The following is an 18,994-nucleotide window of genomic DNA, read 5'->3' on the forward strand; positions in this document are numbered from 1 at the left end:
CACTCTTTTTGGGGCACTCAAGTTTTCAATCTTCGATTGAATGTTTTTTTAGTGAATCAATGGAATGGGTATTACGCTTGTGCATTTGTCTTCAGGTGTCCTCACAAGAAAAAAAATCAGTGGATTTTTTCAGGGTCCGGTGATCTTGGTGGCCATAATCCTTTTGAAATAACACGGTCAACGAAGAATGTGTGTAGTAATCCATTGTCTCATTAGACGCGTGGCAGGTTGCTCCATTCTGTTGCAAAAAGCAAAAACGTTCATTGTCATCCAACAGTGCGATGAATTACATCATATCCCTGTACAGTTTCCCCATCCACTGTTTCTTAAAAAAAATGAGCCCACACTTTCCTTCGGAATTGAAATGAGTGAAATTGAGCACAACACACCGATTTTGATCGAACGCAGAGGACTTTCAGCATTCTTAGGTGCAACAAATTCTGACATTTGATCTGATATGGAGGTTTCATCTCCCGAACAACCCTAACACAACAGGGTTAAACTCCAATTTCTTCAGTTTTTTTCTAGTTTCTTTCCTTTAGTTCAAACATTCCATGCTGGCTCAGTAGAGATGGAAGCCCACTTCGTCCGCAACTTCGTCTTGCGGTCTTCAACATTTCCAGTTTCTCGAAAATGGAACATCAATCGGAAGAATATCATCTTATTGGGCACAGAAAACTTTTTGAATTCACTTTTGAATGCCTCAATAACGGCTTCAAACGAATGAGTTGAAAAATAAAAAAGTTTTTCAATATCACAAAAATTACAAGATATACAGAAGACTGGATGTTGTGAAGATATTTATTATTTGAGATGTTAATTTTTAACCAGTCTTCTGTATATCTTGTATTAACAAGTGGAGAGCGACATTCATGTCATATCACAAAAATTCTCTGCTTCTAACAAAAACCATCTTGATCATACAACAAAAAAAAAGAGCCGCTAAGAGAGTCAGTGCACATGAAAAATTGAAACTTTTCATCTTGAACAGTATAATGCTTCTGTGTATATGAAAAAACTACATTTACAATCAGTAGAATTTGAGAAATTATTTTTTTTTTTTAACGGGTTGCGTGACTTTTGGATCACCCTGTATTACCCGATGAAAAATTTATTTTCATTCCGACGAATCGTTTGCAAAAATCCAAAATCGTTTGTTTATCCAAAATCAGATAATTATTTTTCACAGATTTTTACACACTTATTTCACTATTTTGCCTCGATATACTTATACTGACCTGTGGTTTTCATCAGGTATCTTCGTGCCTTTGCTGTGTGGTTTGGAGCCTTGACCAGCAAGAAAAAATGCGTCTGGATCGGAGATAGAATCAAATTAATCACCTTTCAAAATGCTTCACTGGGACGGGAAAAATTTATTCAATTAAACCAATCAGAGCGATTGATCCTTTCTACAATCACCACCAAATGACGAATAAGTATCCTTAGTGAATTTTGACATTATCTTTATTATCATTTTTTATCCTCAAAGTGAAATTATATTTTCAAAACAGCATAACGAATAATATACAGGGTGTCTTGTAAGTCCTAAATCGGCCTTTATCTCTTCAACCGTTCATCGTAAAGGTATGGTTTCAGTTTAAAAAATGCTCTAAATGTGATAAGAAATCAGCCTTCACCAGTTTTCAGTGAAAATACAAGGTGTCACAAAATAAAAAAAAAATCGGAATTTTTACACAGTCCTCCAACTTCTAATTAGAAAGTTGTTGTCCTGTCTCGAGGCAAAAAACGGCATTCTTCAAAGTGCGTATTCGCTGAGATATTTGAATTCAGAATCACATGAAAAGTCGGGAAACAACAGCATAATGATATTGTGGGTCCGTTAGTTTTAGAAAAGGCAGGAGAACAACTTTCTAATTGAAAGTTAGAGTACAAGAGGGACTGTATAAAAATTTAGACTTTTTTATTTTGTGAAACTGTGTTTTTAACTCTATTCTGAAGATATTTCGAGCATTTCTTAAATTGGAACCATACCATACATCAAGGACTTTCTTTGGGCGCTTTCTCTGGAGAGGATGAAATTTCGCCTTTCGCAGAACCCGTCATTCAGCTGCTATTCGCCTGCAAAAGATGCAGTAGTATTCGAATGCGGAAAAGGACGATATGTACCCTATTTACGGAGCTGCAAACGGCAATGCCGTAAAAGTACTAAGACTTCATCACGAGTGTATTTCCAAACAGGGCGGTACTGATCGAAGAACACTTCAACGCTTGCGCCGGCAACTCGTGGAGACGGGATCGTTCCTCACAGAAAGACATGACACAGGTTGAGTAAGGAGCATCAAAAAGGTTAATCGGATAAGGGCAATTCTTGTTGCAGTGGACGACTTCCCTGCCTGAACGAAGAACTCGAGCAAAACTTGTGGCCAAGGTGTCGACGTGTATGTACGACGTGTGTTGCGTGAAGAAAGGTTATACCCCTACCACCTCCAACGGGTCCAGGTCTTAAATCCAACAGATTTCCTACAACTTCCGTAACATTTGCGCGCTGGTTCCTGCAACAGGTCATACTGTAGCCACAGTTTGCAGCATCTGTCCTGTTTACGGACGAAGCTACATTCACATGGAGCTAGTGATCTTTCTTTCAAACCAAGAACAACTCCGGTCTATCGCCATGGGCGATTTACCGATTGATTTGTGCCGGAAGCGTGAGTGCGTGTATCTTACAGTCTAAGTGCGTATATAGTGTTATGTGTGAATTTTTAATGCTACTACACTACTTAACCGAACATGCACCTCGTACACATTCCTCTACGGAATTTCTAACGAATCGGCACATGCCGGAGAATGTGTGTTCTGAGTGTACGTTTGGCCCTAACATATTTATGTTGTCGAGTTGCGCTTGTTTCGTGTTCATGCTGCCATCTGGCTTCCTTTTTCTGAAAATGCTGGAATTTTCGTGATTTGTCAGTATCGTGTTGTAGGCCTGCCTGCTCTCTGCGGAGAGACTTTTCAAATGGGAGACCGGCTCACATTCGTGCCTCGAAGCTGGAAAACCGCAGAAAACCAACTTCAGCGGGCCACCACTATGACGTCAACGGGGTTCGAACCTGAATCCTCAGGACGACAGTCTAGCACGATGCCCACAATTTTTAATGCTGCCATCTACGTTACAAATTTTGAATGAAGTGCAATGATTGAATATTTGTGGCGTTGTAGGCCTGTTGCTCTCTGTGTGCGAGACTTTTTAACGGGGAAGTCAACTCGCATTCGCACCTTGTGAAGTTGGGAACCACAGAAAACCAACTTCAGCTGGCCACCACTGTGGAGTTCGAACCCGGGTCCTCGTGATGCGAGGAGGATAGTGGTCGCTCACTGGAGCAATTGCTGTAAAGTTTTTGATAATAAATATTCTTTATTATTCATTTTTACTGTGTTCTACATTTTCACCGCGCAGGTGCCCTCTCGCGCGTTGTCCGCTTTCTTTCCGACCTCTACATCCTACCTCCATTCCTACCCCTACCTCCATTGTATGGTGAGAGTTGTTTGTTTTGGTGAGTTCTATCACCCCCTTATATAGTTTTGGCCACCAGTTCAGTTACAACCTTTACATATAATATTATAAATATATAATTGTACGATATTACATATAACGAATAATTTTCATCCTACGTAATTCGTTTTAGTTTAAACGGTAATTACAGTTATCAAAATATGTATTTTGGTACCTGGTCCAGCACCATCATAATACAACTGAGATATGTAAATGGTTTTCGCATCCTTGATGATAACATCACCGGATCTAACTCCATGCGCTAAGGATGACAAGGACCCTAAGTTCCATTCTTTAGGCAGTTCGGTATCATTCGGTATGGTTATGCTTCCAAAATTTACCTGTTTCAAATAAAAAATAGCCGTCAGAATTGCATGTGTAACTTTTTTTCACATTAGTAAGATTTTAAAGAATATGATCACACAAAGTTTTATGTATTTTTTAAAAATTACTTTAAATTATCACAAATTTTAGAGAAAAATATCAACAAAAATTTCGTAGCTAAAGGCTGTAACTAGGGAAGAGCAGGTACACGTCTGAGCAGGGTGTTAAATCCAGTCTTTGTTCATTCAAAATTACGGGAAAAGGGGCACCAAAAGTGAAAACTTTTATTTTTGTTTCCAGTAGCGGCCCTGTTCGAATGTGGGCGTAGTAGCCCATATCGATAATAAGATACACGCCTAAAGTGCAAAAGGATGTTTAGAGGTGCCGCAAGTTCGATACCCAATTCGTCCTCGTCAGAATCTTTTCTGACACAGAGATGCAACAGAAATTTTGACATGGCCATAGAAAAAGATTGCTACCTCAGGGAGTCCCACACCGAGGGGTTAGCGCACCAACCTCTTGATGAACATTAAAAAAAAAAAAATGCCGCCGTTCGGAATCTGCAATAAATTGTAGGTCCCGGTGTAACTAGCACTCGTGCGCAGAAAATGACAATGGTGCGACAAAAAGAATCGAAATGATCAACCTGTTCAAATGTAAAAGCTATTTACGTATCATATCACTATTACGAAATCTATAATCCACTTACAGCGAATCTCCGGCACCAAACACTTAAGGATTTCATGTTTTTGATTGACATTCCTCTCGGAAGTGTAATAATCAGGTTTTGTCCTGTATATTGTTGGAGGACATCCTTCCTACAAGAAAAAAAAGAAAATGATATTTTTCATTTGATTAGATTTTGGTTTACAATTGTCAAGGTCCAGCACCAAAATATTTTTGACGATATACAATATCTTTTACATAAGAAGCGTCGGAATAAAAATGATTATTTGCATGAATAATATTCTTTAATGAAATTTAGTTTCGAACCTAAATAAATTTTTGAGTTTTAATGTTCAGAAGTAACTGGGATGTTACAAATACAGTTCATGCATAATGATCATAATGATAATCAAACTTTTGGACCCCTGGGTTCACTTGCCTTCATTCGCATAAGGCGTCATTCACGTATCCGAGACTTCTTTTCACTAGCGAGCATTCATGCTTACCCTAATATTTTGCAGCCCGGTACGTTCGTAACTTTGTCATTCACCTACCCATGAAGACACTACCAGAGATTACCGATAAGAACAGCAAGAATATAGGCATTTATATATAAGTACCACTCCCTCTGTAGAAAAATGAAAAATAGAACCGGCCATCGAGCTTATATTACGTAATATAAGCCCGATATGAAACTACATATTGACTCAATTTTATTAAAATTACATCGAACCTCAAAACCTATTTTGAGGTTCAATGATTTATTTTTAAAATCGGTATTAAATTTCATTAATGTCTAGTACCATCTTGATGGGTGGGTTAACGGCAAAGTAAGTGCGAAAGGGGCGATTGATTGCGTAGTGCTGCCTATAAATAGGATACCCCGTGTTAAATCAACATCTGTAGTAAATGGTGTTGGCTCCAGCCAATTCTTCTAGCGTGCAAAGAAGTTTCCAAAGACGGGCTTGAGTATTTTGCGGCCTGGTACAAAAACAGGTTCGTAGCCCATAAGTTCTGTCAAGGTCAGAGCTTTCGATGTTTGAATTTTAGATCTTGAACAATATTTTAAGTTATTTCTTTTTTAAGTCAAAATGTAAAATTAGCCATTTTTTTAAAATTGAAATATAATCAAATCATTTTTATCCATTTTACGGCCCCTAAAATTAGTGACCATGCCCTTCGCACCTGCCCGGGAAACCTCGCATACGTCGTGATCGCTAAGGCGAGGGAGCCACATGGATGGACCAAAAGTTGAAGGAATACACAACGGAAATGAGAAAAAATAAAGCACAACATACGTTCCCATTTCATTGGGGATAATGAAACCAGTTGTCGAAGGTATTTCTTTGTCATCACCCCAGAAGAAAGCATCTAGGAAAAAAGAACAGATTGCAATTTTGATTATAGTATCTGAATAATAAAATAATTCTGTTTTGATCTTTCAAACAATTAAACAACTGAGATTGATAAAGGCAACATGCAGAGTAATTTGGCCGTTTTGATGTGATCGATAAAAACCTCGTGATTCCGAAACATTTATTTGGTCCCTTCCAAAAAGTGAATATTTTTTTTAAACTCTCATCAGGTAACAGGAAGTTCCCGAATAACGTGGAATAACTTCCTTGGTCCCGAATGAAAGAGACCTGAATACATTGTGATAATATACAGTGTGTATCGAAACTCCAAGTATAAACTTTGGACATGAGGTAGACAAAATCGATATGGAATATATTCATACAGGAAAGCCTTAAAAAAATGTGTAAAGTTGGAGGAAGTAAAATCTATTATCGCTACAGATATTATTTGCATGTAAAATGAGGTTTGTATAGACTTACCGGGACCCTGTCCGTCATACTCGAAGCCCTTGATGAAGAATGTTTCTTCGTTTGCGACATATACGTCCCCCCTAACTCCATGAGCATTCGTCTTGAAGCTGCCTAAAAATTTTCCATAATACTTTGTTGCTGCCAAAGCTGAAAAAGTAATGCTGGATAAATATTTCATATAAAAATTACATGAATAGAAAATCAACATGTTTCATGTTTGTAGTGCAATAATTATTTTTAAACTTTGTTTAAACTAATTCATATGTGAATGTATTTATGCGAAGAAAATTCTGGAACATATATATTCTATTCATTTGACTAAATTATTATTATCAATTATTATTCTTTAAGATCAATTAGCACCACAAATCTTTTAATTCAGCCATGTCACCTCAACAGAAGTTGAAGGTGAAGAAGTTGTTCGCCTTAACAGAAGTTCATGAAAAATTCATGACTTTTTACCCTCGTGTCTAAGCTGAAGCAGTGGGGTTTTTATTGCCATCTATTGACAGGAAAGCAAACTTAGTGAAAGAACAGTATAGTACAACAGATGGCAGCACTATTCAATACTTTACATTTCCTTTAAAGCTCTTCATAAAAAGGTAGAGAAAGATATATACAGTAAAATTTTTTTATCATTGTTGTTGCTCATCAAGAAAGATTGAATAATTGTAAAAATATTCAATCATTCCACTTCACTCATAGTTAGAAAAATTGGTGGCAGATGGCAGCACTACACATAACAAGCATTACACAGAAACAAACTTCACTTGTAGATACACAACACATACACGCTCATTCCGGCATGTACCAACTCATCAGAAATTCCGTAGAGGAATGTGTACGAGGTGCATGAGCAGTAGTAGTATTTTCATTGAAAATACAATAGTGGCAAAACTGCCACTGTTACCATGTTTCTGTGCCATTTGTTACCAAATAATTTTCTCGGTTCGTTTCCGAGTCTATATGAGCATATATTGAGCATATAGTTTGGGGAGGGAACATATAAAAATTCAATCCATACTATAGATAATCTTTATGACTGTTTGCGACGTGACATTATACAAACTAACAGTTCTTCACAAAATAAAGTATCATTAATCCAATTTAATATACGGCAACTTTATCTGTATAAAGTTTTAGTATTCATCTATAAGAATCCTGATTGGTATCCCAGAGTGAATATACAAAGAAGCACTATGAGATCACAATATTTATATCAAATACCATTACCTAAAAAAACAATTTTCAAAAAATCAATACGTTTTCTTGCTCCAAGAATATGTAGAGAATTTGATGATATTATTAGACAACAGCAATCATTTTATATGTTTAAAAAGACTATAAAAGATCGTATACTGGAAATAGCAGATACGGAGCGGTTCGTTTCGTTCGATAGTTAATGAAATTGCAAATGATATAAGGAGTAAAATTTGTTTATATCTTTGTTGTGTAAGAAAATATATCTGTATTTCGACATATCAGACTATAGTTTAACATTTTAAAGTAATATATTTCGTGTGACTTGCCTGCAGCAATTGTAGTAAAATATATCTATGAATGTTGCCAGAAATTCTTTATGTAATGTATCAATACGACCCATGGAAGGTTTTGACCCTTTGGGTCGAAAAGTGTTTGTTTAATTTTTTTCTGTCTGTTTTGTCCATTGTGCAGTTTGTTCAATTAAAAAATATATATATATATCTGAGTATATATTGATCACACTATGTAACACGATTTGTGTGTTAGCAGGCCAAATTTCCCAATGGCTTACGACTGAAAAAGACTGAATATAGTTATTTTATGTTTCAAACTTAGTTTCTGCGGGGAGGAGATCGATATTTGTGAATTTGTCATTTACCATTAGCTCATTGGGTGACTGCAATACGGTAGTATTAACGGACAGTAGTATTACACAGTCTTAACGGATACCCATCAGAGGCGGTCACCGATCTTTTTGCGGCCAAATAATAACTTCCCCTTATATAATAAAAAAAAGTATCATTTCAAACTAAAGTACACCTCGCTTTTATGGACGAATTTTTTTGTCCCGTCGGTGACCGCAAAAGAGAGGTTTACTGCACTTATACAGTACTAGTTTGATGTACACGGTGCATAAAAGGAGTTCCTTTTATCCTAGAATAACTCGCCAACCGTTGATCCTAGAGGCACTGAAATATTGTGTGCAGAAAATGACCACGGTGGACAAAAATGATCAAATGATCAAGCTGAAATATTTGAATTCAAAATCGCTAATAATGAGGGAAAGGTCAGCATATGAAGCGTATAATGAATGAGCTTGCCGTCAGTTTATTCGGTTTTTTCTTTAATTTTCAGAAATTTTCGAATTCAAATATCTAAGCGAATAATACACATATCTGTATGTTGTAAATGAATAAATTTGATTTGATCATAGATTTTTTTTTTTTGGGCTCAGATGAGACAGGGCGACAACTTTCTAATTCCTTTTTTTAGAACAGGATGTTCGTACAAAAAGCTTTTTTTTTTTCATTCCAATAACCATACAACCTCTTTTAAATATAAATGACGTATCTGAGGTTTATATGTACTTTACTTGGGTACTTTTTCCAATTGAAAATACGCTTCAAGGTTCTAGGACCAACGGTTCGTGAGTCGTTCCACGATGAAGGGTCTTTCCTATGCACCCTGTATATTTTATTCACGTTAGGCAATTAAAAAAAATCAAAGGTAATAAAATCTGTATTACACCATGCGATTTCAGGTAAAGTACTTCGAAAGTAACGTAAGTAAAAAGAAAAAAAAATGGGATGTCAAAAATCACAGAAAAATACAGGAAAATGTCCTTCAAAAACACTTGTTTCCAGGGGCGTAGCCAGAAATTTCGTTCGGGGGGGGGGACCACTTTCATTTTGGGGGGGGGGACCAAAGTGACAGAACAATGGATTTGGCCATCTTTTTCCCTTTTTTCGGTCATTTTCTTACATTTCGGGGGGAACCAGACCCCCAAGTCCCCCCCCCCTCGCTACGCCCTTGCTTGTTTCACCCTAAATACTGTATATGCGTAGCGTACATTCTTTATTTCAACATTTACGAATGGTTGATAGAGGCGTCATCAGTTGGTGATTAAGCATAATTGTAAGACAAACGTAATTAACACACAAATTACTAAATATTCTTTCATACATCACACGATTTCTGTGCCAAACGTGAAAAAAAAACGAATGATGAATGAATACGTGTTTTTTATCCTTCAATTCCGACAGCAAAACGTGTAAAGGAAATGATGTAATTACACCCCCTACAGTTAACGCATCAATTACCGTTAAAATTAAAACATAATTGTCGAAACCAATTTCCGTAAAAGCGTAGATAAAATGCCTGTGACCCTAATATACTGTATAAAACACGTGGCTGCGATAATCATCTTTATTCGGGGCCTTTAAGTGGGACGACACTTTGAGATTGAGCCAGGCGATGGAGAAAGATATAGTTCATTGTTCTTATATTATGTGTTTCATAGATGCGTCTGACATCTACTCCACTGTCGGGAGCAACAGCTGACCAGGTCAGCAGCCGAGTTTACCGTTACCTTGACTACCGTGAACTATTATCTTTTAATACAACACAGTAGCGTAACCAGATAGAAAAAAAAAAGATCGCTTGATAAAAGCTCTGAATTTATGACACTCTCAATATTAGTTTTAAGTGAATTAGTGAATCATAATATATATATATAGGACTAAGTCCCATAACCTCAATACCTAAAAGAGAAAAAAAGGTTATGCACAGCAAAAACCTCCTCTTATGCGGACACTGGCGGGACCAAAAACAATTCTGTAAAAGAGGCGACCGTAAAAAAAGGGGGGCTGTTTCTATTGAAACCTTTAAAATATAAAACTTTATTATTTGACCGTAAAAGAGGGTTAACTGTATTTGCGGGGCGACCGTTGAAAGGAGTTGCACTGTGTTATGAGTATGTAGAAAGTGCATGTAAATAGATGCTAGCTTATCAGTGCCGTCATAATACGCGGATCCACCCGGGTTCGATTCGGAGAAAATTAAAAATTTTGAGAGTAAGCATGCAAATTGGTAGACAAGGGGGGGGGGGGGCTCAGAAAAATCACTTCACCTGTGGGCCCAGGGTGCTTTTAAGATGGCCCTGCAGATTACACCCCCATGCTTCGTGTACCGAAATACTTTGTGTACGGGATTGATTGATTAATATTTATGCATTGTTATCCTGCAGGTTAATGGGGGAGAAACATGTAAAATACAATATCATAAACGACTAACAGTTCGATACGTGAAACACGCAAACAAATACGGTTTGTTTACAGCTAAAAAAGTTCAAATTTAGGGAATTTCGGGTTTCAAAACCACAGAAACTAATATATTTGTTAAAAACTGACAAAAATAAATAGTTATATGTTACTAGGCATGCATCCGGTTGTAATACCTACGTTCAAAGATGCTGCTCTCTTTACCCACAATTCTGCTATCCCCACGCATGATTCAAAGTTTCAATGTTGAGTTCATGACCTCATTGAAGTATGTCTGGCACATTTCGAGGTTATTATTTAGCTTCAAATGACTAAACATTTTAAATAGTTATCAGGACCTAATCAAACACATATGATGGGTTGAGAATCAAAGTGGTCAAAGTCACTGGAGTGGATTTTCTCATAGTGAGACTTTCTTTCCTGAAAGCTCCCAAAAAAAAATCAGTTTTCCTTGAATTTTTTTTTACACACTTCAGACTCTAAAGTGTCTTACGGGCAAAAAAAAAAAAAAACTATCAGGGAAAACTAATTTTTTGGGAACTTTCAGGAAAGAAAGTTTCGTTCTGAGGAAATGCACTCGAGTAACTTCGACAACGAGTTTTGACGACCTTTGCTGACAAGGTGAGGGTGGGGGGGGGAGGTTAACAATAGCTAAAAATTTTCTGACGTAATACTTGAACGGCCCCTTACATAGGAGGATCTTCGAAATCCTATCAAATATAGTAGAATCCGGACTATCCGGCCTAATGTGGCAGAAAGGGCGAGCTGGATAACAGGAAAGACGGATAGGCCGGAGTTCTCACTTCCTACCCAACGCCCCTACCATCAAAAACACTATTTTAATGCCAAAAACCACTCCTATTCATATTTTGTGACCTCTTGGTACAGGTTAGTACTTTAAACATAAATGTATACATTATGTGAATGTTTGTTATGTACTGTACGTTTTATAAATTTATTGCAGAAAAGGGAATCCAAGTATACATATTGTTACGAAAATCACTAGTTCTTATTTATCATTTACTATGTCATTTTTCCGCCTGTAAGTAGTCATTATCTTATGTAAAAATGAAAAATACTGCAACCAATAAGCGCGTCGGTTACATTCAATTGAATGTCAGTGAATTTTCCGTAAAGCATGTAGCCTAGATGCCTAAAATATGAGCACCAAAAATTTGGATTCCGCTAGAAATGAATAAAAATTCAGAAAATGCAACATATGTCACACGAATCTAGATATATTCCATCAGAAAACTTAATTCATAATAAAATATTTTAAAGTTCAAGAATGAAAGTAATAATAATCAAATTTAATTTATTGAAAAAAAGAAAGAAAAAAGAAATGGATGTGTGTGTGAGGAAGAAAACTGAGAATTGAGTAACTGTATTATGAGAAGGTATTACGCGAGAATGTCTTTTCCATTGTAAAATGTCTAGCCGAAATGTTCATTGAAAAGTCTCATCACGTTCATTTGGAGAGAAAGACACCGACAGCAAGGAGGAAAAGTAATGAAACAAATGGTGAAAGTGTTATTTTCGAAATCTTCGGCACGTGAATCGGAAAAGAAAAATGTGCCCTTGTTCTCAAAACATCATCTTTGACAGCCATTAGTAATTTTTTGTTGTTTTACGATCAGTGACACTGAATCGAGATGGGTTTTGTTATTAAGGGTGTCTCGGGAAAGAGTTATTGCTGTCACCCGACAGCATTCACAGGTGTAAGACATAACCCAGTTTTTACCTGAGCTGCAATCTTAAAAAAGGGACTGCAACTGGTTTTTTTCAGTTTTTAGGCTCATTGGGCTTATTGTCGAGGGCACGTGATAATGATCGTTCTTAAAGACGGGGGTCGTCGTTATAAGTATGGTCAGACTCGTTATAACGACCTCTCCATGGATGATGTCACTCTTCGCTATCCATACGAAGGTTTTCAACAGCTGGCTGATGCGAAGATGAATTTAGGAAAGAGAGGGCCAGTTGAATTTCCTCTTTCCTGGATCCATCTTTGCCTCAGCCAGGTGTGAAAAAGCCTTCATATAGGTAGCGAAGAGTTACATCATCTTCGGATGGGTCACCATTTGGTGGCAGCAATCATGAGCTCTGGCCTGAGTTAGGTCCGACCGTCCATGAACGGTCCCGTTCAGCATCACGAGCTCCAATTAAAGATTGCGATATTCGTTGCCTTTATAGTGTAGTGGTCTAGGGCGCTCACCCAGCAAGTGAGAGGACGGGGATTCTGTTCCCCCAAAGACCAGTTGAATTTTCTCTTTCCTAAATATATCTTTGCATCGGCCAGCTGCTAAAAACCTCAATATAACGCCACCTTGGCTGTAACGTCAATAATTGGTAGACCAGACTCATTCTCCAACAGAATCATGAAAATGAACCTTGCTTATAACGTGCTGGAGATGTGGATAATAAATGGGATTTTTTTATGACCACAAAGTAGTTTTACAGTCGTTCTCGGACACCAGTGTGAATCTGGCGGGCACCAGAGTACCCATAGACACCCTGGGGTATTAAAAAAAGCCCTGTTCAGAGGGGGGGGGGGGCACAATTTTTTTTTTTGCACCGGGCCGCAAAATATTTAAACCCGTCTCTGGTTACAGAGATTGTTAGCAAAAGGGAAGTAGATTGTTAGCCGCAGTACCCCAGTCTTATTGGATGTTGGGGGGGGGGGGGGGGGGGAGGCACTGGTCTATCCGAAAAACAATGAAGTACTTAACAAGGCATTCAATATTCATTGTCAATACTAATATACTCCGCTTCCCTAACATTTCCGCATTTTTTAATGACATACAGCGACGTTATCCATTGAACCCGAATTTTGTTGATACGAAATTTCCATGATGGATGGGTCACCGAACCTCCCCCCTCCAACACAGAACTTTTTTTTGCTAACATTAACAAATGACCATCATGGGCATTTCCCGTCAAGTAACTCGATAGAAAGAAACGTTTCCTGCGTTTTTCTCTCATACGGAACAAAGAAAACGAAAAATCCATCAATGGATAGTCATACAAACGTCACACAGCGGTTACATAGTCGGTACACAATCGGTCCCATTTTTTTTCAACTTTCCCCAGCATTTTTTTCAATTGTCGACGGTTTCATTGTTTCCTACGACATTACACGGGTATGACAAATCGATGTTAATGACCCTAATGGAATGTTTTTGAAGATACATATTACTCGTATAAGGGGGAGTAAACTAAGGTCACATTCAATCACAAAAGTTCGATTCTGTCACACGCAGACGGAAATGAATTTTTTGGCTTCCATCCTTGTTTTTGCTCTATTGGATATTGGTTCTCCTAAAATCTAAATACAATCTAAGCCTGGTTTATGCATAGGCCTTCATAATTTTATGAGACCAAATTTTAAACCACGCATGGTAGTAGTCTCAAATAGGTTAGTTAGAAAAGTTAATATTGCCTTTGGCCTGTAATCAGCTGTGTACAGTATTATTCTTTCGCCAACCGAAGTTATGCTGTTTTCAAAGAAGGCTCTAGGCTTTGTAAACCAATTTATCTCAAGTCAGCGTCCGAGGTCAATTCAAGTCCTTTCAGGTCGTTTTATAAGAGAAGTCATTACAAGGTCCAGTCTTTCCGGTGACTGTTCCAGAAATTCGACGAGAAGATTGGTTATTTAAAGGACACATGTTGGCGGTGAAAATCCATCTCGAGACATTCCAAGGCATTTTTTATCAATGGCCTGACTCAGACTCGAAACGCCTGACGATACGCCAGACTATTGATAGTAATAAGAGTTCAAATAATCCTATCGGCAGCGGTCGTTGTTGGTCATCGGAGAAGCTGTTAGAGTGAGCTACTCGATCAGTTTGTTCGCATTGCTTCCAAAGAAGAAGGTATAGTTCCAATATCTTTCAGTTTCTGGAAATACCAGGGTGACATATCTATTATCTTTGAATGAAAGTGTGGCGTCCGTATTATCACTCGAGCCAATCGCTGTTCCCTATCCTTCTTTCTCTTCACCGATTTCTGAGACATCACTTGGAGCTGCAAACCTGTTATTGGCTCAAAGATGGATGACGAGTTCATTCTCTCTTATACGCCTTATATACGTCTTACCCTGTCGCATTACCTTATATTGACAGGATGCAAAAAACCACACCGCATTTGCATGATTCGCTGTGAATTTTTCGACAGCCCTCGCAAGCATAGATGGAGAGCTATATGTCAGGAAGGATGACTAATTGTGTTGGTTGGTAGAAGCGTCCTGTATTTAAAGGGATAGACCAGGGCTGGAAAAATCTCCAAAAATTTGTATGTTCGATGGGGCATGTAAATTTTGATGAAAAAAAGTGACGAGACCTCCTTTTCAAGAAACCTTATTTGACGGAAAATAAGATCAAATATGAAATCAAAATTTGATTTCAAAGTATTTAATACTTTGCAGTATTTATTGTTATTTAATATGTTAGGGATGACCAAATCCGAGCATTGAAAATACGGGAAATATTTATCATAAATAAGTAAAATCACCAGTTCTCGCCAAAACATGGGCAAAATTGCTAAATATTGATTATAAATAACCCTCGGCAAGAAATGCAGTACTAAAACAAGTGATTTAAAATGCATTTCTTGGGGAAAAATAAATATGAACTTGAAAAATATGAGAGATGAGTATAAAAGTTTATAAACATATTCATTACAAATACAATTTATTAACTAAACAAATCACACTCTTCCCAGATTATAGTAAAGAGTATGATTTAAAATAAGTTTTGTTGAAAAAACCAGAAGAAATTTATATTGGAAAAATAAGAGCCGGGAAAGGCAAAACTACGGAGAAAACGGGAATGTCCCGTATATGGGCCATGTCAACGAGCAAGTTAGAGTGTCAAAACACATAGTAAATCTTTTTTTTAACGTTAGGGGTCAATAGAACAGACAAAAATTGCCACAATGTCGATGAGCCAATTTTAACAGAAGCGTGAGTGACGAAAAATGTGTCATTATATCCAAGGTCGTTGCGTTTTCATCGACTCTATAAGCAAGGGTTATTAACAGGACTCTGACATCAGTCAAACGGGCTCCTATAAGTCGTATGCATGGCCAGGCCTTCCATTTACAAAAAGAACTCAGTCGGGCCACTGGCATACAAAGGTTGAGAACTACTGATCTATGGGAATAACTGCTCTCGGACTAACAATTCATTGACGTTATAGTCGAGGTGTCATTACAACCCATGATCGTTATGAACGAGTTTACTTGTATTTATTTCTAATCCATTATAGAATAAGATCCAGAGTAATTTAGGGGGTTTCTAATTATTTTAATTTCATCACCAGCTTTTGGCGTTACAATGCGTGATTTTACGTGACCTTTAATTCAACGCCTAGAAACAAAAGGTAGTCGACCTTTAGAATTTTGTCAACATCAGAACCAGTTTTCTTATGATTATAATCATTACTTGTGTTGTCATTAAGAAAAAAAGGAGGAACATTAATAATAACAAAATTAAGGGGTTTCTTATTAAACAGAACTAATGATAATATTCTTCGAAAGGGAAATATACCCGAGGATGTACGCAATTTCCGAAAACATCATTATCATACAGATGATTATTGCTTTATAGTATCGCCTTATAATCAGCTTACAGTCACGGGTTCGATTGAAACAGTTATTGAACATGATTCTGGATGATTAACTGAAGTGTTATGTCATTCGTACAGCCATCGTGAGTGTTTTCCTCGAACTCTGTTCCACGGTATCAAAATAATTTGTGGGGATCGTCTGATCTAAACCAGCGTTGTTCCACATTTTTACAACTGCAAACCGATGAAAGTAGTTGAACATTTCGCGGATCAACAAAAAAATCGGAGAAATAATTTGCGGACCGGGAGAAATAGGAGAAATAGCGTGCGGACCAGCAGAAATCGAAGAAATTGTATGCGGACTGGCAGAAATAGGAGAAATGATTTGCGGAACGGGAAATAATAAATAAATAAGAGGAAAAAGATAAATATTAGAAATAATTTGCGGGCCAAAAAAATTTATATACATGAAATTGATTTTCTTTATGTCTGAATGCGTGTGTGTGTTCTCCATACAAATCTACAATTTTGGATCTATCGCCGCCAAATTTGGTATACTGTACATGCTAAATTTGGCAATCGTTAACTTGAACGATAGGCTACTTTAAAAGTTCGTGAGAACTGGGCAAATACCAGAAATAGGTGAAAAACTGTCGGGCAACAATGATTCTTCGGTCTCAACAATGACTTTTTGAATGTTTACTTTGGTTACCGTGGTACCTTAACAATGCGTTTCAGACATGTGTATGCCTTTACAATCGTTTAGCACTTCTTCAATGCTGCCAGTATATGGAGAAAACCCGGGCACTGAAGGGTATTATAGCTAGAAATAAATAAATGAGAGAAAAATGTAAAAGTAATTTGAGGGCCAAAAATTAATAAGTTAGGACGAAAAAAATGAAATTATGTATATAGAATTATAGAATTATCATTTTTTCTCTCTCTCAATGGCTCCAACGCCATTACCCGTTACTGAGAGGTTCCACTGTAATGTAAAGTCTATGTTTTTTCAAGGCAATAAGATCTACTCAACGTAAATTTAAACCCGTTTTACGGCCCACAAGAGCCTCCATGCTCTATTCCAGCCCTGCACAACTCGATTCATTCAGAAATATAAAAAAAAGCGATCTTCATATAAACTCGTATATCACAGACCAGTCCCGATACCAATCATTCCATCGATTCTTATTCTTCAAGGCCGTCTATTCAAATAATCATAAAAAGCTCTATTTCGTAAGACTGGTCAGGCCAATTATAGTATTTCTAGACCATCCATCCGTTTAACCTGGTTAAAAAAGGGGGGGGGGGTGAATCCTCCGTGTGCTGGAACAAATCCCTATGTGTTAACCCCTTCGTAGAAAATAAACAAAAGAGGATGAGCTGAGCTGAGCCTAAGCTACAACATAGTACAGGGTCAGTTATATCGTGGAAAAATACAATGGCGGCCTCATTTTTGTATTTGAAGTCACTCATGTGAAGAGACCTTTGATCTTATTCTCAAAAGACATCCAACGCGCCTTGATATAGCCCAAAAAAAAACTCATTATTTAATGAAAATAATGAGAAATAACGTTGTCGTCGGTGGTCATCCATGACCCGTTAGGCTATTAAAAATAATGCATATAATATAATAAAATAAATAAATAAGTAATTCAGTAGCGGTCAATACACATAATGTCGACGATCTCGTTATAAGAAAAATAATAGCGGACGAATCGTGAGAAATACGATTTTTTTTTATAGACTCTTAAGTACAAAATGTTTGTTATAATGATAATAATAATAATTATTAAATAGCCTGTTTCATGTCCGTGACAAAAAACACCTGTCCGTTTTTTGTTTTTTTTAGTGATTATTTCTATTATTTTTTTTACGAATATTGTGGTTATTGGTATACTCATGCCGAGAGTTATCCTCAGAAGATAATTAACATGGCCGTCCTCGATTTTTATTTTTACTTAAAAGGTAGTTTTTATGGATTTATCGTGATGTTCTCGGGCCCGATACTGAATCGGATGGTCACTCGTGTATGGATTTGGAGTTAATTGACTGACCATGCACTTTGGTTTTAAACTTGATGATCTTTTAGATAATTCAATCGTGGGTTTATGGAATGATGTTCGCGGATGTTTTTTTTTTCATAAGCGGGGGGTCATCGTCATCTTCTATATATATCTTGAAATGTGTTTGATATATGCTATTTGAATGTAATTTGCATGTTATAGTATTTTTTTTTTTTTTTTTAGTGATAAAAATGCGTGGTTTGACCGTAGATGGTAAGATATGGCCTAATTACAGTCTATTTCGTGTTCAATAGGATAATTTTTATCCGAAAAGGAAAGGTATTAATGGAGAGATTCTTCAAAGCTGAAAAATGTGTTCTTATCAGGGCTGGACAAATCTATTTGGGGGCCATTCAAGTATTACGTCAGCAGCCATTTTGGACTTCCCCCACCAGTGACAGAAAAATTTCGTCAGCTCTGCCCCCTACTTCCTAACGCACATTGGGATCAGAGTCGTACGTGCGGGTGGACCGGGGTGGGGGGCGGGGGGGTTCCACGAGCCGCCCCCCCCCCAGACGATCAAAAAAAAAGTTTTTGGTGCAAAAATATTTAAAAAAATTAAAATATCTTAAGGAAATACCTTTATATGTTATTATAGAAAATTCTGTTAATTTCAATGCTACTTGGAGGCTACGAACTCAAAATTTCTCTTCAAGAAATTCATTGTGACCCACCATATATGCTGAATTCATGACCCATGGCCGTTGGCCCGCTGGGTTGTCTGATGCTTCCAGTCACCTCAAACCCAATTTTGTATAAATGAGGATTTAAGCGGTCCATG

At 37.3% G+C, this 18,994-nt stretch overlaps 1 protein-coding gene across 1 annotated transcript in view; it reads right to left on the bottom strand.

Annotated features, from left to right (window-relative positions):
• LOC149077201 (protein Skeletor, isoforms B/C-like) overlaps positions 1-18,994 on the bottom strand; it is a 46,806-nt gene that overhangs the window by 18,801 nt on the left and 9,011 nt on the right. The window contains exons 2-6 of the mRNA XM_089244947.1: positions 6,337-6,474; positions 5,800-5,872; positions 4,545-4,653; positions 3,687-3,852; positions 1,239-1,311 (exon numbers count right to left, since the gene is read on the bottom strand). Coding sequence (XP_089101073.1) covers positions 1,239-1,311; positions 3,687-3,852; positions 4,545-4,653; positions 5,800-5,872; positions 6,337-6,474 — 559 coding nt within the window. The remainder of the gene's footprint in view (positions 1-1,238; positions 1,312-3,686; positions 3,853-4,544; positions 4,654-5,799; positions 5,873-6,336; positions 6,475-18,994) is intronic.

Source organism: Pholcus phalangioides, unplaced genomic scaffold, assembly GCF_987345545.1.
Source record: "Pholcus phalangioides strain wild (caught in Gottingen) unplaced genomic scaffold, Ppha-v1.0 ptg000015l_1, whole genome shotgun sequence".
Lineage (NCBI taxonomy): Eukaryota > Metazoa > Arthropoda > Arachnida > Araneae > Pholcidae > Pholcus > Pholcus phalangioides.